At 48.2% G+C, this 26,448-nt stretch overlaps 1 protein-coding gene across 3 annotated transcripts in view; it reads left to right on the plus strand.

Moving 5' to 3' along the window:
• Positions 1 to 26,448, plus strand: part of abr (ABR activator of RhoGEF and GTPase) — a 96,286-nt gene that overhangs the window by 32,162 nt on the left and 37,676 nt on the right. For all 3 annotated transcript variants that reach the window (XM_068601455.1, XM_068601456.1, XM_068601457.1), the window contains exons 2-12: positions 311 to 492; positions 7,747 to 7,845; positions 9,825 to 10,010; positions 16,175 to 16,282; positions 17,029 to 17,089; positions 21,328 to 21,380; positions 22,314 to 22,454; positions 23,312 to 23,433; positions 24,358 to 24,526; positions 26,025 to 26,144; positions 26,362 to 26,437. In XM_068601455.1, the coding sequence (XP_068457556.1) occupies positions 311 to 492; positions 7,747 to 7,845; positions 9,825 to 10,010; positions 16,175 to 16,282; positions 17,029 to 17,089; positions 21,328 to 21,380; positions 22,314 to 22,454; positions 23,312 to 23,433; positions 24,358 to 24,526; positions 26,025 to 26,144; positions 26,362 to 26,437 (1,317 nt within the window). The remainder of the gene's footprint in view (positions 1 to 310; positions 493 to 7,746; positions 7,846 to 9,824; positions 10,011 to 16,174; positions 16,283 to 17,028; positions 17,090 to 21,327; positions 21,381 to 22,313; positions 22,455 to 23,311; positions 23,434 to 24,357; positions 24,527 to 26,024; positions 26,145 to 26,361; positions 26,438 to 26,448) is intronic.

Genomic DNA, 26,448 nt, shown 5'->3' on the forward strand with positions numbered 1-26,448 from the left:
AGAAAACATGGCTGACGTCCTGTAGTTCAGCCCTGAGACCAGTTTCACACCAGCTTCAGCAACACAACGTCATCCTGCGTGATGGCTTCATCTTCCTTTCACTGATGCATTTGTGAAACTGCTTGTCAGCTTTCATTTCACCCGTTCTTTGTGGATTCATCTTGTCACACGTGTTGTGCCACAATGAGTGTCGGCCGTGGCCTTCTTCTCTGTGATGAACCGCTAACCATCATCTCTCTCTCTCTCTCTCTCTCTCTCTCTCTCTCTCTCTCTCTCTCTCTCTCTCTCTCTCTCTCTCTCTGCCCTGCAGACTTCAACTACAACACAGATGGCTACGAGGGCGACGGGGCGGAGGACGGCAAGTCCCAGGACGGCTCGGAGACGCTGCCCTACATCGACGAATCGCCCACCATGTCGCCCCAGCTCTGTGCGCCGCAGGGCCCTGACGGGGAGGCGGTGTCCCCCACGCCGCCGGAGGGGCTGCTGGCCGGGGTGAGAGCACACACACACACACACACATGCACACACATGCACATGCACACACACTTCCATGTGGCTGCAGGTACGCTGCAGGTAGTCGTCTTCCTCTTGGACGCACGGCTCCGTATTCTCAAACTGAACAGGTCTGATGGAGCGAGGTGAAGCTGCAGGTTTCAGGTTGTGATCACACGCCAGGTGATCAGCTCACGTGATCAGCTCAGGTGATCGGTTTCTACTGGGAAGAACATGTGAACGTCCTTAAAAGGTAGAATCTGAAGTTATTATTCAAGTAGACCACAGCATCACTTGTTTGTTCCCTGGTCAGTGCTGTGGTGGTGTTGGTATCGCGGATGTCTTTGTCTTTCTTTGTCGGGGCCTTTTAGTGTTTTGGAAAGTAGAATCCCACGCACTGTTTTGGAAGATCATTTTTTATCCAAAGTCACATTTTCTTTTACTTTTCAAATTAACTTTCTCAACAGACATTTCTCAAATAGATTGTTTTAAAGGATAGTTTCAAGTCCTTTCATGCCCATCTGTGCATTGAAGAGTTCTCTCCCTTCTTTTTAAACGTGCATCATTCCTGCCGGCCAGCAGGGGGCGACTCCTCTGGTTGCAGAAGAAGTCTGACTGGAAGTCCATGAGCAAATGAACCTCTACTTCTCTTTTTATTATCCCTCAGTAAACATAGTAAACATGAGTTTATGGCCTCAATCTCTCTCCAGGTCTTTGTCAATACAGCACGATATTTATTTTAATGAAGGTCTCATAAATTGTGGCTCCCTCATGGTTGACGGGTCGTTACGCGCCGTCGTCTGTGTTTCTCAGCGCCTTTTCAGTTCATGTTAATTATTAAAAATGTCTTATCCATCCTTTAATACTCTCAAGATGAATACAAGCTAGAGCCAAGAAGGCAATGTCCACAACGCCAAACTCAAGGCTTCTAACCTCAGCACACAAACCAAGCTGACGTTACAGCTACCTGTTAGCAGGGTGCCGCCTAAAAGAGTCTCCACAGCACTCCCTCCTCCACCGTATGACCATATTACTCAAGACAGTTTTCCTTCATCACGTCTGGAACACAGTGCAGCTGAAGCTGACTGTCATCACTCACCGTTTCTCCTGGGAGCGACAAGGAGGACGAGGTTTGTCCAGAAGGCAGCCGGCGGATCCAAACCCGGCTTAATTGCTAGCGATTAGCCACAATGCTGCATTCACTGCAGGCGCTGCATTCGCTGCAGGCGCTGCATTCGCTGCAGGCGCTGCATTTGCTGCAGGCGCTGCATTTGCTGCAGGCGCTGCATTTGCTGCAGGCGCTGCATTCGCTGCAGGCGCTGCATTGGGGCTTGACAGCAGCAGCCGTCTGTGAATGAAGAATCTCTTTGTGGTTCAAGGGATGTGATCCGTTTTGATTGACAGGTTCAGTTTGTTACTGACCACCTGCTGGGATCCTGGAGGAGGAAGTCTGTTCTTTGTTTACTCCGTCACAGAGGCCATGTGAGGAAGAGGAGCAGGGCCATGTGAGGAAGAGGAGCAGGGCCATGTGAGGAAGAGGAGCAGGGCCATGTGAGGAAGAGGAGCAGGGCCATGTGAGGAAGAGGAGCAGGGCCATGTGAGGAAGAGGAGCAGGGCCATGTGAGGAAGAGGAGCAGGGCCATGTGAGGAAGAGGAGCAGGGCCATGTGAGGAAGAGGAGCAGGGCCATGTGAGGAAGAGGAGCAGGGCCATGTGAGCGTGTGAGGAAGAGGAGCAGGGCCATGTGAGGAAGAGGAGCAGGGCCATGTGAGCGTGCATGAATCAGGTGTAAGTCTTCCTCTCTTCCTCTCTTTGAGCGTTTCCATCCTGAGCCTCTCAGCTTCCTGGTTGCTCTTTAGTCTTTTCCTGCGCTCTGATTGGCTCGTTCTATTATTGTGTGTTTTCTTGGTAATGTAAATACAACGTGGCCTTCATCGTTGACCTTCTTGTAGGTGATTTATGAATGAATAATCTTACTGTTCTCGTTGAGTCTCTGAGCTGCAGCTCAGCTCCTGGAGGCACAGAGGTGTCTCCATCTAGTGGACATGTGCGGTAAGACGGGACCTGAAGAAACATCTACAGCTGAAGGGTTGACTTGTTGCTACAGGATAGCTGCAATTAATTATGCTTTATGGGAAATTATGTTCATTTTGTTTGTCCAAACCACTTTAAAGAAGGTTTGTTAAGTTTTGGGTAACTTGGTTCCAAAGGTGTTTTTAGGTTTAATGGAAAAAAGGCTGCACGTTGGCTGATTAAACCTTTAGTTTTTTAACCTCACAGAGCAGAGATTAAACAGAATCAGATTTATTACTAAAGTAGATTTTCACATTGATGTATTGGTGCGTAACGTAAAAAAATAGATTAATTTAAATTACAAAATAAAAGCAAGTATTGCAAAAACAAAGAAATGATTAAGAATAGAAAGAAAAACAATAAAAAATAAGAGGAAATATGGATGAGGAACATAAACATAGAATAGACAATAAAAACAGGAATAAATACTAACATGTGCAGTACATCTGAATATAAAGTGACTTATTGTGGTGTTTGGTTTCTGCAGAGGGTTAAACTGTATTCAAAGGTTCACAGTACAAAGTATACAAATACTATGTCTATTATTCCTCCTGCAGGAACATCTAGATCTGAAGTTCTGGTTCATCTTGTGTATTTATTGTGTATTTATTGTGTATTTCTTCGCTCGCTGCTCGTCTGCAGCAGCAAAGTGAGTCAGAGCTCGGCCACGTGGACCAGAAGCGTCTGTTTCCACTGAAGCCGCCGTCCTCACCGCCTCGTTAAGTCCTCTGTGTTTCCGCTGAGTTTGCTGACATGAGGGAGCCAGAGCTCGCAACACGAGGAAGGAACCAGGGATCAGGAACTAGGGATCAGGGACCAGGGATCAGGAACCAGGGATCAGGAACCAGGGACCAGGAACCAGGGATCAGGAACCAGGGATCAGGAACCAGGCACCATGAACCAGGGACCAGGGATCAGGCTTGAGGAGCGCGTTTGTAAATCACAAGCTGGAGTTCAACTAAGTCTGAGACTTTTTTATTTGCTTTAGACCCAAAGCTTCTGCTGCATCAACCCGTTAAACTGTGGAAGCAGTTTTGTCTCCAGACCTCTTTTCCCTGTTTGAGTCGTCGTAGGAACCCTAAAATTAATTCCAATACTTGTGTTTATTGGATGTATTTGTTCAGCAAAGTATTGGGGAAAAAGTAAAAGAAATCACTTTTTTTACAAGATATTTTGATCATAACTATGAACATCCAGCATGATGTGAGCCAGATTCCCCAGAAAAGCCTCCTGGAGCGTCAATAAGACACCTTTATGGAAAGATTAGGACCTAAAGAATCAGAACCTGCAACATAAATCACAATAAAACAAAGTCTTGTCGTGTTAGGAAGGAGTTTCAGTCAAGAAACTGTGTCGTTTGGTTCAAAAATGGAAAAATTACGTATTTTATGACATAGATTGTCTGAATGGGGCATGCTGGGTATTAACATGGGAGCGGTTTCCAAAAGCTTACGCTCCTTTCCCGCTAAAGGCGGTTCTTGTGAGTGGATAGATTTATCAAGTAGACTTGACTACTTCTCAGCTTTCGTTTCTCTATTTTATTTTTCCTCCTTGTTATATTTATTATTTTGAGCTCTGTCATTAATTCCTTTCCTGGTTCTCTCTGCGTCCTCGTCGGCCTCCTGGCCGTTCTCGCCATCTCTTTCCTTCTCGGTTCCCGAGCTGCTGCAATGAGTTTAGTCCTGCATGTGTACAGATGCAGGCCCGGTGGTGTTGCAACCGGAGCAGCGCGCATAGATTTTTTTGCAAGATTAGTTTCTGGGAAACGTCTCTGGTGCCGCGTGAGGAAACCCTGAAGAGCCGCAGAGCCGCCTGGAGGGAGGAGGAGGTCCTGGAGACACACGAGCTCACGGCTGGAGCGTCACGTCTGCAGCGGGACTGCAAGTCAATCACTTCCTCTTCTGGCATCCTATTGATTCTCCTCGCCGCTGGTCTTAGTGCACACACACACACACACACACACACACACACACACACACACACACGTGTCTTTCTTCTCCTCCACACTCTCTCTCCACCCCGTGTTCGTCCGGTGAACTATGCGACCTGTAATTAGGTCTCGGCTGCACAGCCGAAGCTCTCAGCAGATCAATAGAGACACAACGGCCAGAGAGGAGGAGGAAGAGGAGGAGGAGGAAGAAGAGGGGGAGGGGAGACAACTCTTTTCAGGAGAGAGAGAGAGAGGAAGTGCCTCTCGCATGAAGACATGCGGAAGAGCAGCGACGTGGAGGCCCACGCGCCCGGCGAGGCGCAGACAGAAGTGCACACAGCCATCGAGGAAGTGGCTGGATAGCGTTTACTGTGAGGGGAGGGGCCTGGAGGAGGGAGGGGAGGGGCCTAAAAGGGGGAGGGGCCTAAAAGGGGGATGGCAGACCTCATCGACCGAGGTGGAACAGCACACACACACAAACGGAGTACACACATGCACACTCGCACCAGGAAGCCCAGCAGAGGAAGGGGGTGGGGTTGTGTAGGCGGAGTCCTCTCTCTCTCTCGCTCTCTCTCTCTCTCTCTCTTTCTGTCGGCGTCCAGACGACTTGCTCTGAAGGGAAAACACTGATGTGTCCCGGCAGGCCCTGAAGAGAGGGAATCTCAGGCAGAAAGAGAGGAGAGGAGGAAGGAAGGAAAGAGGGAATCATGGAGGAGGAAGAGGAGGAGGTGCTGTGCTACTTGGACAGGGTGCTGGAGGAGGAAGAGGAGGAGGAGGAGGGGGTGTTTGGATATGGAGATGGGGAGCTGGATCCCATCACTTCCACACATAGACAGTTCAAGGTGAGACGGCGGCTGGACAGCTGGATGCAGGACACACACAGACACACACACACACACACACACACACACACGCTGCGACTCACACCCTGACCGGACACGGCTATATTTAGCAACGTGGAAAGTCTTGCTGGTGGTGTTCTTTAGCTACTCTGCTGCAAGAGTGTGTGTGCGTGTGTGTGTGTGTGTGTGTGTGTGTGTGTGTGTGTGTGTGTGTGTGTGTGTGAGAGAGAGTCAGCCCTTGGTGTGACAGCTTGAAGAGGCAGCTACTCTGGAGCACATGTCTTCTCACACCGCTGCTTTTTAAGGGTGGCTGGTCTGTTTCTAATAGTACCTTCTGGCTAGTAAGAAGTGTGTGTGTGTGTGTGTGTTAGTGTGTGTGTGTGTGCTCCTCCCACTAGCTGGATTGACAAACAGCAGCGCTGGCTGCAGTGTGTTGTTCTCGGCTGGTTCTTGATAGCGGCGTCTTTATCACACAGAATGAGAGCAGAGGCCGCGATGCCGTCATGTTCAATCATCCAGAGAAACAAAAGCGGCTGTTTTATTTATTTTAAATGGAAAGCGTTACCAGTGGAAACAGGAGCAGGCGGCCGTGGAGGAGAAGTCCTCTCACCGCTTGTGTGTTTCTCTTCTCGCCAAACAGAAGCTCTTTTGTACAGCGGAGGGAAATATTCCCTCTGAGGGGGAAAAATAAAGGAATATTTTCCCTTTCCTGTTTTCTTTTTCATCTGGTTTGTCCCAAAGGGAGTTCAGCTATTTCACGCCACACACACACACACACACACACACACACACACACACACACACACACACACACACACACACACACACACACACACACACACACACTTGTTTACTTTGACGGTGGATGCGTTTGCTCGCTCAGGAGTCAGGAAGAGTCCACAGATCCTGGAGGCTCAGACGTCTTGTTGGGGGAACAGAGCCGGGACGTCCTGCCACCCGACAGCACCACGCTTATCAACACAAAATTAACACAAGGACGCGGACACACGCGTGTGGTTGGCGGTGGTTAAAATACTCAGAATGAGCTCTCGTATCAGAGAGGAAACGCAGCTCACTTGTGTTGTTTCAGTCAGAAGGGAAACTTTTCCTCCATGAAGTAAAACCAGCAGCAGAGCCGCTCTGCTAATGAGTCCAAGAGACTCAAGAGTCATCACGAGAATTTGAATCTGACATTTCTCATTTTTGCATGCCGCGTGTCGTGTTATTCACAGGTAAATGTGTAGAAGTGCGATGAGGTGATGTCTGCTGTCAGTGAACTCATTAAACTCGTCAGGAGGCGTCGGCAGCGACGGGGTTAACGCAGCGATGAGGTCACGACTCCCTGCTCGTCTTATCATCTGAAGGATCTGGTCGCGTTAATAATTAATCTGGCTCTCTGCTCTCATAGCTGTTCTTTGACCCCCTTTCAGCACTTTAAGTACTTTAAGTACTTTAAGTACTTTAAGTACTTGTGACACCTCAGCGTCACAGCGCTGCGCCGTCTTGAGGGGGTTTACGATGAAATATGTTTAATATGCGTCATAAATAAAAAATAAAGTGCACCTGATTGATCAGATTATAATATCACCGCTGAGGGTTTCTGTCGGTTCCATTCGGTGTGACTGACGCTGTTAATAAGTCACAGTTAATATCTGTATCTGTACATCACTCGCTGTGTAAAGTAGTTATTTATCAATGAGAGTCGACCTGCACGCTTTACCACAGCTCATGTGGTCCATAACGTGAAGATCGACATACTTTTATCACCATATATATTATCATGAAGTGTTATTGACACAATGTTTTATTTGTCTCTCTTGATGTTTTATTTCTGCAATATAAATAAACTTGACTCGCTCTTTTCTGAATATCTAAAATGGGACAAATGAGTAAGAAGTACATCATGCGAAGTACTTTCTAGTCCAGTTGTACTTTGTTTTGTTGAGAACCTTTTGACTCTATAAAAACATTGTGACGTTTATACAGTTTCACCCAAAATAGATGAGTGACAGACGTGTGAGTCGCCGCCTCAGTTCAACCTTTCTAGTTCTCTGCTCGCAGAAACGTTTCTCACCTCTTAACCCTTTGAAGGACTCTCTCTCCCTCATGACCACATGTCCAGTAAAACACACAACTACTACCTGGAAGCCAGACCCGCTAATAAACAGCTGGCGCTCCTTCAGACACACTGCTGTGTGTGTGTGTGTGTGTGTGTGTGTGTGTGTGTGTGTGTGTGTTTACCTGATGGAGTAACTGCAGTGGCGTCATGCAGGAAATGAGCTTGAGTCACTGTGATGAAACTAATCCTGGATGCAAGTAGTTTACCAGAAGGATCTGTGTGTGTCTTCTGTGTGTGACTCTGTGTGTAACTATTGTGTTGTCACATCCAGAGTCTGTTTGTCTCCTGCAGGGAGACACTGAGAAAGGGCTGGAGATGAAGAAACTGGTGCTGTCCGGGTTCTTAGCCAGCGAGGAGATCTACATCAACCAGCTGGAGGCCCTGCTCCTGGTGAGAGACACACACACACACACACACACACACACACACACACACACACACACACACTGCAGCAGCAACAACAAAAGCACATTGTTATGAACTGGACACTACGTGCTGGAGTGAAGATAATCTCTCTTTCCGATGCTGATGGACGCATCAACTTATTTTCGGGAGTCCTGCAGCGTGTTGCAGAGTCCTGCAGCGTGTTGCAGAGTCCTGCAGCGTGTTGCAGAGTCCTGCAGCGCAGCAGGACAGTGTGAACTGCCACAGCGCTGTTAGCGGTTAAAGGTCAGACTGAAAGCGAGACCACAGTCGCTGCAGTGTCGTCCCCGATGTGCTTCCCTGCTGCTCGGCCGCGTGACGCCCTCTGACCAACATCTTGTAAGTTTGTCGTCAAACTGTGAAGACACAGACAGGCCGTCACCCTCTGCAGCTGCAGCACAGCGCCATGTGTCTGAGTCTGTTGGGACCAGCCTGCTGGACATTGGTTCAGTGTTGAGGGAAGACGCTGCAGACTGAACAGAGAAACTCCTCGTCGTCGCTGCACGTCCACGAGCTGCTGCTGCTGTTAGCGTCTGACCACATGAACCAAACATTGTGTTTGTCTCTGTCGGGTCCTTTTCATAATGTTGTCAGTCTGATCAGAAACAAGCTCTCAGTGCACTTCCACTGACAGCGAGGAGCAACAACACTTCAGCCTGTTAGCAGCTGCTGGACCTCAAAGTCTCTCCATGAGTCCCCTCAACAGGAAAACATGTGAACATGCGCTCCAGGTCACCCTTCGATACCTGAGGAAGTCCATTTTATTCAGCTTATATGTGACTTCTTGCTTACTCTTAACAAACCACCTCACTGGGCTTCAGAGACAGAAGGAATATAATTATTCAGAAAGCTTAAATTAAAGCTGTGATAGACCTCGTGTGTGTCTGGGAGCATCACCTCCAGGTTAAGTTAAGTGGAAGTTCCCTTAAGTTCCTCTCCTCAGCATCTCGTGTGTTAATAAACACGATGATATAGACGTGAGAAGCGGCTACAAAGCTCTAACGTCACCGTGTTCAAGTTCTCTAATTTACAATATATCATGAAAATGAGCTGCACTGAGCCATTTGCCTGTGACCACACACACTGCTACACACTCAAACTGATGTGTTATTAATAACTGTTGTAGACATTGACTTCCCCATAGCCCACATGCTAAGGTGGACCAGTTCATCGTCATTTGGATCGACTAAAGTGTCGTGTTTGTGTGTCAGTCAACATGAGAAGATGAATGGAGACGACACTGCTGTCCAACTGATGGGCCGACTCGTCAGCATCATCATCATCATCATCGTCATTCTGAAGGAATGTGTGTTTCCGTGACGTGAAAGCGTGGTTGTTTCTGTAGTTCAGCCCCCCCCCCCCGCTGTGTCCACACCACACACATCCTTGATGCAGTGGACAGTCTGACGGGTCAGCGTGTCGCCCAATAGCAGAGCAGAGAGATGACATCGCTTATCACTGTGACGCAGAGCGAGTTCACAGATCAAGAGCGCTTTCTTTAGGGGGCGGGGCTTCAGGCGCTGACCCAATTAAGCCTCTGACTGGCCAATTAAGGCCTCATTCAAAGTCTGCTCCTAAAATACTTCCACCCACTTTTATTAGAACATGATGACATGAATAAGATGCATAAAGCGTTTACTATCTTAAATACTTTTTGAAAATTGACAAAGAAGAAACTTAAGATGAGTTGAGGCCTGATGTCTTGTTTAATGTCTGAGTACGATGTAAAGTTCTCATGTAGCTCATGATGAAGGAACAGCACACTGATCCTTCCTCACTCAGCAGAGAATAGTTTAATAAAGGATTATTAAAAAAGATAATACCTGAATAAATCAAAGATCTGCTCCCTCACACCTGTGGGACCTCCGCGCCCCACGAGAGGGCCGCGCCCCTCAGTTTGAGAACCCTGCAGGTAGAGGTTCATCCCGGTTTCTCTCTGCTTGCAGCCCATGCGTCCTCTGAAGGCCACGGCCACCACCTCGCAGCCCGTCCTCACCATCCAGCAGGTGGAGACCATCTTCTACAAAATCCAGGACATCTTCGAGATCCACAAGGAGTTCTACGACGCCCTCCTGCCCAACATCCAGCAGTGGGACGAGAAGGTCACCGTGGGACATCTGTTCCAGAAGCTGGTGAGTCTGAGCGTCAGAGGAGGAACTGAGTGTGAATCACTCGACTAAATCACACTTCATGTGTGTGAGAGTGTGTGTCTTTACTCTGGTGCATTCGCAGAAATGTTGCAGCCTCCGATCCATAACGCCGTTATTATTTGCGCTGGCTTATGTTTCCTAAACTGTGTGTGTGTGCATGTGTGTGCATGTGTGTCGGCTCCAGGCCTCGACCAGACCTCCCTCTGTGTTACATCATTACATCATCACACTTGCAGTGAGTGGATCGTGCAGTATGCGCAGGCTTCTCGGCACACAGCACACTGTAAGATGCTCAGCGTCTCTCTTCAGATGACGTCTGATCGGCGTCCTAAAGACACGTTCAGCTGGAACGTAAGAAGACATTTGCAAGTCATCTGTAAAGGTTGTGATTACCAAATTGTTTCCAACTGGTCCTTGGCGTTGAGAGCAGCAGTGTAAATAAGCCGTGGCACACAGCGTCCTGTTGGTTCACCCTGACTGCGTCCCACTGTGGACGGGATATTGTGGTTTGTAATTTTCCTGCACTGGAAACTAAACGGGCAAGTTCTCTATTTAGAGAAAGTGTTGCTGGACGTCTGTGAGCCTCTTCCACCTCACGGCTCTCTGCAGCCAGGAACCTGCAACAAAACACCAGAAACCCTGCTTTTAGTCATTTTTATTATGAATAAATACAGTTTATAATCCATGAACAAAGTTAACTTTTGTACTTTTTTGCCATCTTTATTATCGAGACTTTTACAGCTCACTTTGTCGACTGGTTTTTAAAAGATAACAGACAATAAACTCTTGTTATAAACTTTCACGTTAGACATTATTGCTTCCAGAACATCATCCCACACCAAAACAAATTGTTGATTTGATGTTTAATTAGTAATTAACTATAATTAACTAGTTGTGAGCCTGGTGTCATACGCAGGAAACTCCATCAGCCTGATGAGAATGTATATGCAGCTTTCATAATCTCTTTAGGTTTTGTGACAGTAACCAGATAAATATGAGAAGCTGTTCTGTGTAATTCAGTCTAATGAGTTGCGTATTAATCAGATGTCTCATCAGGAGGGATCCGTTTTGCATAATCACGCCGCTGCTTAATAATAAATGTCACGGACTCACCGCTCACGACCAAAACTTATATTATTCACTTTTAGAAAAGAAAAGCAAATGTTTTGAAGTTGTGAACAATATCTGAGCGCGAGGTTAGTCTGCAGGTCTGATCTTTTTTAATCAATGACAGTGTGTCACCATACATCTCTCCACAAAAACAAGCAGCCATATCTAGTATATATCTCGTCATATTTACATATTCACAAGAGCGTGTTTCTGCTTCATGACTCTGTGGGTTTGACAGATGTTTGCAGCCACAGTTCGTCATGAGCAACCTGATGAGGAGGTCTCTCTTATTCTGATATGAAACGGGGCTTTCCGCCATGTTGACATCTTTTACTTTTGTTTTCTTCACAAGAGGTTTCAGGTAAACAGACAAAAAACATGTCAGCACAGGTTGTTCTCATGAACAGTAACCCAGGACGACTCGAGGATTACAGGTGAAGTTTAGAGAAAGAAATGAGACTTTCCTTTAGCAGTTTCTCTCACTCTAGCACTCTCGTTAGCTAGCATCTGGTTTGAGATGAGCTAAGCTAGCTAGCTGCTGCTGGCTGCTAGCTGCTGCTGCTGGCTGCTAGCTGCTGCTGCCGGCTGCTAGCCGCTAGCTGCTGGCTGCTAGCTGCTGCTGCCGGCTGTTGGCTGCCGGCTGCTAGCTGCTGGCTGCTGCTAGCTGCTGGCTGCTGCTAGCTGCTGGCTGCTGCTAGCTGCTGGCTGCTGCTAGCTGCTGGCTGCTGCTAGCTGCTGGCTGCTGCTAGCTGCTGGCTGCTGCTAGCTGCTGGCTGCTGCTAGCCGCTGGCTGCTGCTAGCCGCTGCTAGCTGCTAGCTGCAAGAACAACTGGATCTGTAACTACTAGCTACTGTAAGTTAGCTGGTTCACTCACTATAATGTACAGTAACGAGCCCACAGAGATGAACCATGTCCAGTTAAGTTTGTGATGATGTTTAAAGCACAAACGGATAATTAGCGCTGGCTATCAAGGTTTAATACTCTTTAGTGACCTCAGGAATCTGCTCACAGCGCTGGTGTTGAAAAAGTCAAAAAAGTTAGTTTGAAAGTTAGTTCCTTATTCTTCCTGGTGATATTTCCTTTTTTAAAATCACATTTGTGTTCATTTAAGTGTTTTAAACCACTTTGAAATGTGGTCGCAGCTCACAGAGGTTGATTAGCGATGCTACGTTAGCATCTGTTTACAGGCAGAGAAGATGAGCGGAGCTGAATCACTTTCACTGGTTTGATGAGCACTTCCTCCTCCTCCTCTCTGCAGGAGTCGCACCACCAAGTGACACCTATCAGTGTCGTCATCAGCACCCATCTGCGCGGCGTACGTGTGCGTATGTGTGCGTACGTGTGCGTGCATGAGCGCGTTGTGAGGCGGTGAAACGTTTAGTCAGAGCGGCCGTGTGAGAGTACAGATGGCAGCTCATGAGCTGGTCCACTCCCGACCGCTGAAGCAACACACAGGGACAGAGATGCAGGAAACAGAAGGACAGAGTTCCAGCTTCGCTCACCTCTCAGGCTGTGACTGCCTCGATTGTATTGCACCACATTAGAAGTGGAAGGCCACTGGATGCATTGGAGTTACACATGTTCTGGTCAGACATGCAGATACTCTTGCTAGCTGTCCCCAACGTCCGTATAAAAATATTAAGTTGTAGGTTTGCTGCTCCTGCAGCTTGATGCAGGCTGCTCTGTTGCTGCAGGAGCTGGTCTCTTCAGGTGTGTTTAAATGAGGAATGTGCACCTGCGTGTGTGTGTGAACTATCATATTTATATACTTGAGTCTCATGCTGTGAGCTAAAAATGTTCCACACTGTTTTATCTGTTTGTCTAAAACTTTGTTGAAACTATGTGTCACTGCTGTCTGAGCCAGGACGCTCTTGAAAAGGACGACGCTTCCCTCGATAAATAAACCTACAAATAAAATATACGGTTGACATTTGACACTATTGGATGTATTTCCATGAGATGTGGTTGTTGGTCCTCAGGACACGTCAGCTGTGGCGTCTTGTTCCAGGATTATTCAGGTTGCATTAATTTACCTCGCGCTCATGTTGGGGTCGGGGTTATTTCACCGTGAGGTTATGGTCCATGTTTTGAGTTCTGCTGGGATGTCTGGTCCTCTGAGAGGAAGCGCTGTGGTGACATGTCGCTGGTTTGATGGCACCATGTTGGTCACATGACGTTTGTTTGAGTGTTAAAGCTCAAACAGGGAAGAAAGCGTCTGAGCAACAGGAGGAACTACGAGTTCAGCATTTGACTGCAATGAATTGTTCACTCTGGTTTCGATATGCAAGTCAGTCAGCTGTCGTCAGTCCAGAAAACATCGCTCATTCACAATCGTCATCATGCTGATGTCAGCGTAATAATTTGAATACTAGCTGCGTTCAATCTTTCCCCATAGAGCCAATATATTATATGAATAGTACATATATTATTGCTGTTTTCTTTTACAGACATTAGAGGCCTCTGCATCCTCTAAAAGTAAATACATCTGGTCTGTGTATTCAGAGATATAGACTCATGCAGCAGATATTTTTAGCTGCATGCTTCAGCCCCTCAGCGGTCAGTGAGTATGAGCGTTACCTGAAAGCTATTTTGAAGTGCGAGAAAATGTCTATTTTCTACTCTCGACTCCAATCCCCTCCGCACCCTCTTTTCTCTCTGTTTCATTCCCTCTCTTTCTCTTGCCCTCATGGGCTCCTTCCCGCCTCCGCTCTCAAACACAAGCTGCTGTTTTCGCGACCCGCCGCCTCGCTGTGTGGAGGGCGGGCGCCGCGCTCGAGGCCCCGCGTCCTCAGTGACGAGCGGCGACCCCGTGAAACGCCGTGAAACGCTGTGATCGCGTCACTGCGCTTTCCAGCCGGGCTTCCAAGTCCCGAAAGAAAACCTCTATATGAGGAAAACGTCATGGCTCTCGAGGTGGTTTGTCTTTTCCATTCGAGGTTTTGGGTTTGACGAAGTTTCCAATTATGAAGAGATGATGTCCAGACGGTGGCCGAGGTCCCGTCTGTCTGAGTCAGGATGCTGCTGAGATGGCGAGTAGTAGTTTTATGCTCTCTGGCGTCTGTTCCTATGAAGAGCAGTGATGTCCAGCATCATCTTGGCGGTGTCACATGGTTCCTCATGTCTCTGCGCTCTGAGGGGAAGTGGAGGCAGAGCAAATGAAAATAGAAGGAAGGGGGCGGCTCTAAGGACAAAAGTAACACGTCTTACTCATTCACTCTATTCAATCCAATCTCATCGCTGTAACCGGGTGCAGTCAGCTCTTCAGCCAATGAAGCGCCGCTGTAGCAGGATGCACATTCATGCGCTGCTGTAGCAGGATGCACATTCATGCGCTGCTGTAGCAGGATGCACATTCATGCGCTGCTGTAGCAGGATGCATATTCATGCGCCGCTGTAGCAGGATGCATATTCATGCGCCGCTGTAGCAGGATGCACATTCAAGCTCCGCTGTAGCAGGATGCACATTCATGTGCCGCTGTAGCAGGATGCACATTCATGCGCCGCTGTAGCAGGATGCATATTCATGCGCCGCTGTAGCAGGATGCACATTCATGCGCCGCTGTAGCAGGATGCATATTCATGCGCCGCTGTAGCAGGATGCACATTCATGCGCCGCTGTAGCAGGATGCACATTCATGCGCCGCTGTAGCAGGATGCATATTCATGCGCCGCTGTAGCAGGATGCACATTCATGCGCCGCTGGCCTGCAGCTCGTGGTACGATGCACACAGCGCAGCAGAGAGGGCTGTGCATGGAGGAGACAATGAATCTGTCTCAGGCCGGAGCACCGAGCAGCGCTGTGGGAATGTGATGAGCCTGGTGCTTTGGCTTTACTCTGTGTGTGTGTGTGTGTGTGTGTGTGTGTGTGTGTGTGTGTGTGTGTGTGTGTGGGGAGGGGGATCCTGTTATGTATGCAGATGGAGCCATACAGGGACTGCAGCACACCCTCCCTCTCCAGGATGAACCCTGATGGGAATGTTAATTAAATTATCTTCCAGAGCGCTCTGTGGGTGTAAAGTATAAAGTAAATGTCTGGAGATGGAACCTGAAGGTGAACGGACGTCGCTCTGGTTCCTTTGTTTTGGTTTCCTGTCACGACGACACACTGATGCTGTGAACGAATCAGACTGTTAACCAGCTGCTCAACGTTCAAACTATTCACATCCAGCAGATGAGCTTCATCAGCTGGTCGTCTCCTGTTGACGTCTCCTGTCCTCTTGTCTCCTGTCCTCTTGTCTCCTGTCCTCTTGTCTCCTGTCCTCTTAATGTCTCCTGTCCCCTTAATGTCTCCTGTCCTCTTGTCTCCTGTCCCCTTAATGTCTCCTGTCCTCTTGTCTCCTGTCCCCTTAATGTCTCCTGTCCTCTTAATGTCTCCTGTCCTCTTGTCTCCTGTCCCCTTAATGTCTCCTGTCCTCTTGTCTCCTGTCCCCTTAATGTCTCCTGTCCTCTTGTCTCCTGTCCCCTTAATGTCTCCTGTCCCCTTAATGTCTCCTGTCCTCTTGTCTCCTGTCCCCTTAATGTCTCCTGTCCTCTTGTCTCCTGTCCCCTTAATGTCTCCTGTCCCCTTAATGTCTCCTGTCCTCTTAATGTCTCCTATCCCCTTAATGTCTCCTGTCCTCTTGTCTCCTGTCCTCTTAATGTCTCCTCTTAATGTCTCCTGTCCTCTTAATGTCTCCTGTCCTCTTAATGTCTCCTCTTAATGTCTCCTGTCCTCTTGTCTCCTGTCCCCTTAATGTCTCCTGTCCCCTTAATGTCTCCTCTTAACGTCTCCTGTCCCCTTAATGTCTCCTGTCCTCTTAATGTCTCCTGTCCCCTTAATGTCTCCTGTCCCCTTAATGTCTCCTCTTAATGTCTCCTGTCCTCTTAACGTCTCCTGTCCCCTTAACGTCTCCTGTCCCCTTAACCTCTCCTGTCCTGTTAATGTCTCCTTGTCCTCTTAACGTCTCCTATCCTCTTAATTTCTCCCCTTAACCTCTCCTGTCCTGTTGATGTCTCCTTGTCCCCTTAACGTCTCCTGTCCCCTTGGTGTCCACAGGCCAGCCAGCTGGGCGTCTACAAGGCCTTTGTGGACAACTACAAGGTGGCGCTGGAGACGGCAGAGAAGTGCAGCCAGGCCAACGTGCAGTTCCAGAAGATATCTGAGGTGAGTTCAAACCCAACGGGTCAGGACGTAAGGAGGACGCGTCTGAATGGAAGATGTGACGCGTTTGTTAGATTCTGAGACGTATTGAGGAGCTTTGTGTCTTTTTTCTTGTCACATAATGTATAATTTGGCCTCGTGTGTCTTAACCCGTCACGGTGAAGGAGGAGAAAGCAGGCGAGTGGAAACATCCTCTTTCAGGAAGTTTACAGGAAGCGTCGTCTCCTTTTGAGGAACACCAGCTTAAAACACAATTAGCAGAAACACCGATGTTAAAACACGCTTCACTGAGCGCATGTGAAGCGTGTTGGTGACAGAAGTGATAACCTGGTTGTCCTCGTGTCCACGCCTTCTGCACAAGAAGAGATGCATCACATTTCTTGGTGAAAGTACTGGACTGTGAATAAACAACCTTATTAACACGGCAAACACTTTGATGCTGTGTAGATGGACGGCTTCAGTTTCTACATATAGAACCATCCACTTCCTGTTCAGCATTCAGCAGCAGATTACACTCCTGTGGTACAAATTACAGATTACACAACTTGGAGTTTTTATTTTATTTACACCTTCAAGGAAGTCTCTGGCTGCATCGTTCAGCCTCCTGCTGTCAGTCTGCTGCAGTGACACAGACGCCTCCATTACTTCTATCAGCCTCAGCGTGTGTGTGTGTGTGTGTGTGTGTGTGTTAGTTTGTGTGTGTGTGTGTGTGGTTAATTACAGTGATCCTCCTGCGTTTTTTATTTCAGAACCTCAAAGTAAAAGGTCCTAAAGACTCCAAAGATTGTACCACAACTGTCTCGATGGAGGGTAAGTGTGTGTGGGTCTGTGTGTGTCTGTGTGTGTGTGTGTGTGTGTGTGTGTGTGTGCATTCTTGTCTATATGTGTGAGTGTGTCCAGACCTGATTGCCGCTTTAAGACTTCAGTCCTGCCTCTTTTACTTCTGTAGCTTTTAGAGGCAAAGGAGCACATGTCTCTCTCTCTCTCTCTCTCTCTCTCTCTCTCTCTCTCTCTCTCTCTCTCTCTCTCTCTCTCTCTCTCTCTCGCCCTCCCTCTCTGCCTGAGAGAGGCAGTGAGAGGCAGAGAGAGGAGATGAGGGACATGGAGGTGCTCGTGGTCCTCAGACTGTGTTGTAACTGCTCATACGGTAACGACTGCATGTTGTGGGCGACTCAGAGTGTTTTCCTTCCTCTTCTTCTTCTTCCTCGTCTCCCTCTGTGAGCCGGGGGAGTCTTCATCATCGTCGTGGTCGACTCTGCGGTCGATGGGCTGTGCGGCGTGTTTGCAGGGAAGTTGTGACAGTTGCTGACGAGCCGTCGGCCGCTCGGAGCTTTAAGAAGCAGCATCCGTGTGCTGCTGCTGGTTGTTCCTCCACATGTATGAGCTGAAGCCCACGAGGAGACAAGGAGACGAGGAGACGAGCCTCTGAGGACGAGCAGCTCGCCGGGACGCCGGCTGCTCGTGTCTTTACAACACAGAGGATGATGTACAGGAGGACAGCTGTGTGTGTGTGTGTGTGTGTGTGTGTGTGTGTGTGTGTGTGTGTGTGTGTGTGTGTGTGTGTGTGTGTGTGTGTGTGTGTGTGTGTGTGTGTGTGTGTGTGTGTCTGTGTTTAATCTGCACGTTTAGTCTGCATCGGGGCTGTTGGCCGTACACAGCTCCTCGGAGAGGATCGAAACAAGTCTAAACGTGTGTGTGTGTGTGTGTGTGTGTGTGTGTGTGTGTGTGTGTGTGTGTGTGTGTGTGTGTTCTTGCTTAACTTAATCTGTTGGGGGACCAGGGCAGACTGTTTCTGCTGCAGGGGGATGATGAAGCGATGTCCGGTTGTACTGCTGTAACAGACACGATGAGCAAACGGTGTGTGTGTGTGTGTGTGTGTGTGTGTGTGTGTGTGTGTGTGTGTGTGTGTCAATGTAATGCCTCGTGAAACGTCTTTTTAATTTATGCTGCGTAAACGAGCAGCGAGCCTACATGCTGGTTGTCGTCGTTGCATTAGTTTCTCTTCGTTGTCTCTCCGTTCTGAACATCCTGAACGCTTCACGCCGCTCTGTTCCTCACGCCGCTCTGTTCCTCGCTCCGCTCTGTTCCTCGCTCCGCTCTGTTCCTCGCTCCGCTCTGTTCCTCGCTCCGCTCTGTTCCTCGCTCCGCTCTGTTCCTCGCTCCGCTCTGTTCCTCGCTCCGCTCTGTTCCTCGCTCCGCTCTGTTCCTCGCTCTGCTCTGTTCCTCGCTCTGCTCGCGTTCCCTCAGCAATCAGCGCTCTTCAGCGCCGGCGCTCCCGCTTTGATTGCTCTTTCTACATCGCGGCTCCTTCATTACCCGGCCGAGCGGTCCGGGGGGTTTCCTCCGGCTCGGCTCCTGGACCTGCGCTCCCTCTTCCATCACGCCTTCCTCCCACCTGCCCGTCCTCATCCATCCATCGCTCTCGCCTCGCATGTTATTTTAAGTAGACTCCAGCCCCGCCCACACCATTGAAATTAATCAATTTGTCAGCTTTGTCTCCTTAAAGCTGGCAAACACCTCCTGATGACTGGATGCAAATAGCAACACGAGTGTTAAACCAAACATCCTGTTTCATCCTGTTTCACGTGTAAATTACAACTATTGCTCAGCGACATGACCGCTAGCTCTTTATTTCCTTAATCTCTATCCACCCGCCTGCCTGTCTGTCTTCTCTCTCCTATTGCTCTGTCCTCGTCCTCTTCTTCCTCCTCGTCCTCTTCTTCCTCCTCACCCTCTTCTTCCTCCTCGTCCTCTTCTTCCTCCTCGTCCTCTTCTTCCTCCTCGTCCTTCGTCGCGGCTGATCGTCTCTCCGGGTACAGCCGGTTCGTCCTCGGTGAAGATGAACCGTCTTGTCCGCCCGCCAAGTCGTCGAGGCGACCTTGAGAAGTGGACCAATCAGGAGGCACCTCGCTGAGACGGGTCATCGACTTCCGATAATCCTCCTCCTCTCCGATTCTCTCCGTCTTCTCGTCCTCTCTCGTCCCGTCTCTCCGCTGGACTTTGAGCTTCTGCCGTGGAAGCTGTTATTGATCTGTCTGTGAGTGCAGTGGGACGCGTCCAGACCAGAACATCTAGAACATCTAGAACATCTAGAACATCCAGAACATCTAGAACATCCAGAACATCTAGAACATCTAGAACATCTAGAACATCTAGAACATCTCCACTTCTGTGTGCTGGCTTTGATTTGATGGACATTCGTGGTCTTCAAGGGATGAGTCCGACTGACTCTGGTGATCCTTAAACTTTCCATCTCGAGTCAAAACATGTCCAATACTTTGTTTTTTTGACAAACCGCTGCAGTTATAACGACATCCATCAGCTGGTAATTGGTAAACGTTAACGCGCCGAACCGGCTGAACGTGATCATTATTTTTCCGGCCTCAGCGTGTCGGCGTTGTGTCTGCAGAGCTTCATGCGTGCAGCACGAAGCTCATCACAGTACTCAACACGGCGGTTGTGTTGACTTCTGCTGTCGGCCGGCGCCGTGCAGGTTGGGAGGAAGTGGTGAGGAGTGACGGCGTGTTAATGACCGCAGGGCGGAGGAACTGCAGAGAGCATCAGCACGGCCTTCTGGGAGATTCTGTTTGGTGGGACGAGGTCGCTGAGCGCGTGCGTGTCCGTACATGTGAGATGTGTCGAGCCCGATCAGTAGATCTGAACACACTGCCGCCGTTTCTTTTTAGTCGATTTGAAGAAAGGAGGGCGAGCGCTTCAAAGCACCGAGGGGGAGAAGCAGCGAGCGACGGCGCCGCTGTGGCGTCGATGGCGCCGTGTTTGGTGTTCAGCCTTCCTGCAGCTGTGCTGGACGACCCGCTCTGCATGCAGAAGGCCTTCCCTTCCCTCCTCGGCGTCATAACAGCTTCCTTTCAGTCGGCGCTGTAATAAAAGGAGATCGGCCTGATCAGCGCTGTCGGCTGCTCTCCAGGTTTCCGTGCCCTTGCAGGATCTGGATTGTTTTTATTGCGTTCTCCACCCTTGCGTCCTCTTTTCTCTCCCTGAGAACGAGCACAGAGCGACGTTATTGTTTTTGCTTTGTGACGCAACGGTGGCGTTATTATTTTGAGACCTGGAGACATTTTATTTTGGGGGCTTTTCATTACATGACTGGATCCAGGACGGAGGGATGAACGTGGTCTTCCTTCTTTTTCTATTCGTCTCCCACCAGGGGGCGCTCACATCTGTCGCCTCGCCTGCCTCCTGTCTCCTTCCCTCTGTCCTTCCCTCTGTCCTATCTGTGTGAGTCTCTCATCTGGAGCTGTGATGTGTGTCAGACCTCCAGCTGTTCACACACCTCAGCAGCAGGAAAGCGTCCACGAGGCGGCCGTGCAGGCTGGAGCTGTGATGGAGGGATGTGAACCCGTGTCTGTCCGGCTCTCCTGTGGATGCATTCATGTCTCCATCTGTGCCTCTTAGCGTCCGGCGTCGTAGCAGCCTGTCGCTCACCTCGCAGCAGCCTGAAGGAGGAAGCAAACTGCTTCGGGACCGATAGGAGGCTGCAGCGTCAACATGCATGTGAAGCAGCCTGCTGCTGGACTGTGTGTGTGTGTGTGTGTGTTTGTGACACACACACAGTCAGAATGTTTGTAGAAATAACATAGAAAGTGTCTGTTTTAGGACGGTTACTCGGTCGGCTGCATGTGCTGCTAGAAGCCTCTGTAGGTGTGGATGAGGGAAGCACCGAGACGGCCACAGACAGCTGGATTGGTTGTCGATGGGGCCGATGTCTTCATGTTGATGTTCCCTCTAGACGGGGATACGAACAGGGATACACACACACTGTATTATGTACACAAGTATGCACAAGTCCAGCCGGATGTTGCCTTCCACAGAAAAGATTGATCCCGGTCTCTAACACAGCGAGGAAAACGGCTTAATAATGAAATAAATGAAGCGGTGCATCATGAGACGCTCACTGTCGTTAAGGTGAACGCCGTCAACCAAAGAATCCTATTGTGTGTGTGTGTGTGTGTGTGTGTGCGCATGCATGCATGTGTGTGTGTGTGTGTGTGTGTGTGAGACGCTGACTCTCCTCTTCTCTCCCACAGCTCTCCTCTACAAGCCCATTGACCGAGTGACCAGGAGCACGCTGGTCCTCCATGTGAGTACACTCAGAGGATCGTTTCTCCTGATCGACTCAAACTAAACTGAGTCTGCAGACGTTCACTTCATTGTGTCGCACATCTTAAGACATAAACAACATAAACATAAAGCAGTGGCGGAAGTAACTTACTCAGTTACTACATCTAAGTACAAATTAGAGGTGCTTGTACTTGACTTTAATATTTTATTTTCACGCTTCATTATGCTCCTACTATGTAAATATAACACTCCTCTCCATTCATGTGACTGTGTTGGTTACTTACTACATGAATAGTGTCCATAGAGCAGCGCTGTATTGTTTAGTGTGCGACCGCTTTACCAGCCCCATTGTCACGTTACACATGTTTATGTGTGTGTCATCACCAAAGACTTCTCACATGGTTTTACACTCAAATAACTCATTTGGGACCAAAGCGTCACGATGATTCAATATTGCATCAAAGATTGATGAACTGTCCCTTTAACTCACTTAGTGTTAAACAGTTTGTACTAAAGGTTCAACAAGTCCCAGCAGCCACGAGCCGACCAATCAGAGCAGTGCGTTGTTCAGCCTCACTCGACCTCTCTGCATGAGTCATAATGAGGATAATAATAATGAAGTGTAAATGAAGTGAGCAGAGAGACGCCTGCTAACACAAAGCTGTCTGCAACAACGTGACCGGCGCATGCAGCTCCGGCGCATGCAGCTCCGGCGCATGCAGCACCGGCGCATGCAGCACCGGCGCATGCAGCACCGGCGCATGCAGGGTTCAGTCAGAAAGTTGTGCACGCAGCACAACAGTGTTTTTAATGAGGAGGGCAGCGTTTTGTGATGAAGTAAAATCTCCGAATGGGAGTTTTCTTTGAATTCATCGCACCAATAATGACTAGTTATTAGTTATTAGTTGTGTGTGTGTGTGTGTAACCGTGCGTGTGTGTAACCGTGTTGCAGGACTTGCTGAAACACACTCCTAAGGACCACCCGGACTTCCCGCTGCTGCAGGACGCTCTGCGGATATCTCAGAACTTCCTCTCGTCCATCAACGAGGAGATCGACCCTCGCAGGACCGCCGTGACCACGCCCAAGGGAGAGGTGAGTGTGTGTGTGTGTGTGTGTGTGTGTGTGTGTCTGTGTGTGTGTTATTTGTTATCTCAGGATGAATGAGACAAGAGCGTGGTGTTGAATAATTGACTTAGCTGCTGTGTCATGCGGTGCAGGAGAGCGTGAGTCTGCATGAAGGAAGCGTGATGACGCTCAACACGCCTCCTTCATTTCATACAATTAGAAGAACTTTACAAAATTAACTAAATATCACTTTAAGAGACAAAAGGTTTGCCTTCTGTTTCGCTCAACAGAACGTGTTGTGTGTATCTGAATACACTCCCTATAATAGTCTATAACACATGAATAACAGTCTATATTCATAAATAATGGTCTTTATCACATTAATGTGATATAGACCATTATTTATGAATATAGACCGTTATTCATGCCACATGAATAACGGTCTATATTTATAAACAGTCTATATCACATAAATAACAGTTTATATTTATAAATAACAGTCTATATTTATAAATAATGGTCTATATCACATGGTTCGATTCATGTGATATAGACCATTAATGAATATAGACTGTTATTCATGTAACATGAATAACAGTCTATATTAATAAATAACAGTCTATATCACATGAATAACAGTCTATATTCATGAATAACAGTCTATATTAATAAATAACAGTCTATATCTCACGCTAACAGAATCCAAACAAGGCAGAAATTAAAATCCAAGTTCCTACAGTCTGAAGTTGTGTTGATCTCAGCGTTGTGTTGATCTCAGCGTTGTGTTGATCTCAGCGTTGTGTTGATCTCAGCGTTGTGTTGATCTCAGCGTTGTGTTGATCTCAGCGTTGTGTTGATCTCAGCGTTGTGTGTGTTCCCTGCAGGCCCGTCAGCTGGTGAAGGACGGCTTCCTGGTGGAAGTGTCCGAGAGCTCCAGGAAGCTGCGGCACGTCTTCCTCTTCACCGACCTGCTGCTCTGCGCCAAGATGAAGAAGACGGCCGTGGGGTGAGTCCACTTCACCTCGACGCCGAGCTTTCACTCAGCACAGAAACACGTGCACCTCTTGGATTAACGGCAGAAGCACGACACCGGCTCCTGACAGGAACCTCTCCCTGAACCTTTCGAGGCCAAACAGGGAGGCCGGCGGGGATGCTGCCTCCGGCGATGGTTGGAGGAAGTGTGGAAGGTGTCACTCAGTTTGAGGCAAAGTCGAGAGGCTCGACGCGCCGCTTGTCCACAGATTAAGCGCCCGCACATTTCCGGGGACTGCGTGACATCCGCCCCGTCGGCAGCTTTTATCCTGATTGGATCCAATTTCGTTGACATTCACCGTTTGTCTGCCCTCAATGTGAGGACACACACAGCCCCGAGCCATCACGACCACACATGCACAGTGCACTGGAGGGTGTCTGTGTGTCGCCTACACACACACACACACACACACACACACACACACACACATGAGGGTCTTTCAAAGGTTGTAATACGATGAAGATAGAAACATTTGCGTTCATCTCGTTTCCCTCTGATGATCAGAAATGTTCCATAATCTATTATAGATTTTTTAGATTATAGATTTTGTTTTAGTCGTTGCCTGTGAGACTGTTCTATCCTTCCTGGAAGCCTTCATCGTGATGATGATGATGATGGTGTGTATTCATCGCAGTAACGGCTTGACACCACAGCGCAGTCACACATTACACCATCTCGACTCTTCTCCTCATGATGTGTCACAATGATGAAGAAGATGTCAGCTGAGCGGCCACCTGCACTTACTTGTTTGCAGACGTTGTTGTTGTTGTTGTTGTTGTTTCTCTTCCTTTTTGTTCTGGAGATCTTCACTGCTTCTGCTCTCTGATTGGTTGATTTATTGCACGGGTCTTTGGCTCATTGCGTCTCATACTCCCTTCACCCCGTCCTTCTCTGCAGTCGCCATCAGCAGTACGAGTGCAAGTGGTACCTCCCTCTGGCCGACCTGACCTTCCAGACGCTGGACGACTCGGACCCGAGTCCCAGCATCCAGGTCCTCCCCGAGCACGAGATCGAGGAGATGAAGATCAAGATCTCCGTCCTGAAGAGCGAGATACAGAAAGAGAAGGTGATCCTGTCGTCAGTCATTGTCTTTCTTTCCATCAGGAGTTTCCAGAGTTCTTTAAAACGAGTAATCAGCTGGTTTCCTATTGTTCTGAAACACAAACAAGTGACTCAAGAGGGAAGTTTCCACTAATGAGTTCAGTGAAGCTCTGATATCCATCTCTTGATTATCCTGCCTGGAAACGCTGCATCTTCCTTTGAGTCGTTGTTTGTCTTCCACACGGTGACGTCCACGCGGGGAAACATGCAGAAAAATATGTTAAAAATAGATCTTCAAACTGGGGGAAACGTGGAAGTTACCTTACTGTGTCTTTCTGTTCAGTAAAATGAGACCAGAACGTGGTCGTGGAAATGGCGCCCAGCTCTGCTCTGACCACAGAAATCTAAAAGTCTGTCCGCCTCCTCGGGTCCTTTGTGACGGCACATTTACAAGACCATCCTGCGATGGTATAATGTTGTATTTCCATGGCTGAAACATCTCTATAAAAGCTTAAAAAGCTCTATAATCCTCCAGCAGAGGGTTCCTGTAGAGGAGGAAGTGTGTGTTTGTGTTTGTTTTCCTTCAAGACCGCCGAGAGGCCGAGGTCTTTATTAAAGATATAAAAAGACTCGCTCGCTTTCAGGGCCGTCGCTTTCCTCTGGAAACCAGACAGCGTGTCGTTGAACTGATCCCACGCTGAGTCATCAGTCATTAGACGCTTTATTATTTTATTAGTTCATAATAATAAACATGGTTTCATCTCAGGATGCGGTCGCTGTACTCAACCGTGTTGACTTTAAGTTATTGTATTCAATATAATATTCAATTCTCATGGAAATCTCATTTCAGTCTCCTTTTATGATTTAAGATGAGGAAGAAAATGTTGATAATCATCAGGAGACGAATAAGTGATAAAATATCAATTTATGTGAAAATAACTTCATTTATTATTTTTCATACTAGTTTCATTCTGTATATTTATGGCAAAATTAGACAAGTTATTCTAAATATACAGATTATTCTTTACATTTTAAGTTTTCACCGACAGTTAAATAAAAATCATTTGCGGGCATATTGCAGTGATGCTACAACGAGAGCCTGTTTTAAAGCTGTTTGTTAGCATTTAGTCAAATTGTCACCATTAAAAGTTTGCAGAACGATCAACTATCAGTTCCTGTTTGCAGTGAAGACACACACACACACACACACACACACACACACACACACACACACACACACACACATCACTGGTTCATGGTGAAGGGAACGTGTTCAGATCCTCATCAGGTCCTGGACTGTTTGTTTTCCTCTGTTCAGTTTCTCAGTGTGTGTTTGTGACAGACGTCGGTCGGTTGTGGTGTTAAAGTCACACTGAAACTAAATGTGTGTCTCTCCATGACTCACAACTCTGTGAACATCTGCTTTAGAGGCTGCACAGCAGCGGTTTACTGTTTCTCTCCACCTTTGTCTCAGTTTCAGAATAAAAGCGATTCAATCTGTTTGTTTGTTTGTTTGTTTACAGAAAGCACCGAAGGGTCAGAGTCGTGTGGAGCGTCTGAGGAAGAAGATGAACGAGCAGGAGTCGTGGCTGCTCCTGAACTCTCCCACCATCCCGTTCCGCGTCCACAACCGTCATGGAAAGGTAACGCAGTCCTGTCGCTGCCACGCTCCAGTCCGCCACTAGAGGGCGCCGCGTCCCTTCCTACACTTTAATGGAGCTTTAATGCACAACGCAGGTTTACAGAATATAACTCCTGTGGCAGCCTGAGAGATTTTCAATGCATTTGATCTAAAATAATGACTTCACTAGTGAGTTCAGAGCAGGTTCTTGATGTGTTTCTTTCCCTGTGCTCATCCAGAGCTACCAGTTCCTCATCTCCTCCGACTACGAGAGGTCAGAGTGGAGGGAAAGCATCCAGAAGCTCCAGAAGAAAGGTAACGCTGGC

Source organism: Clinocottus analis, unplaced genomic scaffold (genome assembly GCF_023055335.1).
Source record: "Clinocottus analis isolate CAN_PGR_092001 unplaced genomic scaffold, fCliAna1.0.p SCAF_5, whole genome shotgun sequence".
Lineage (NCBI taxonomy): Eukaryota > Metazoa > Chordata > Actinopteri > Perciformes > Cottidae > Clinocottus > Clinocottus analis.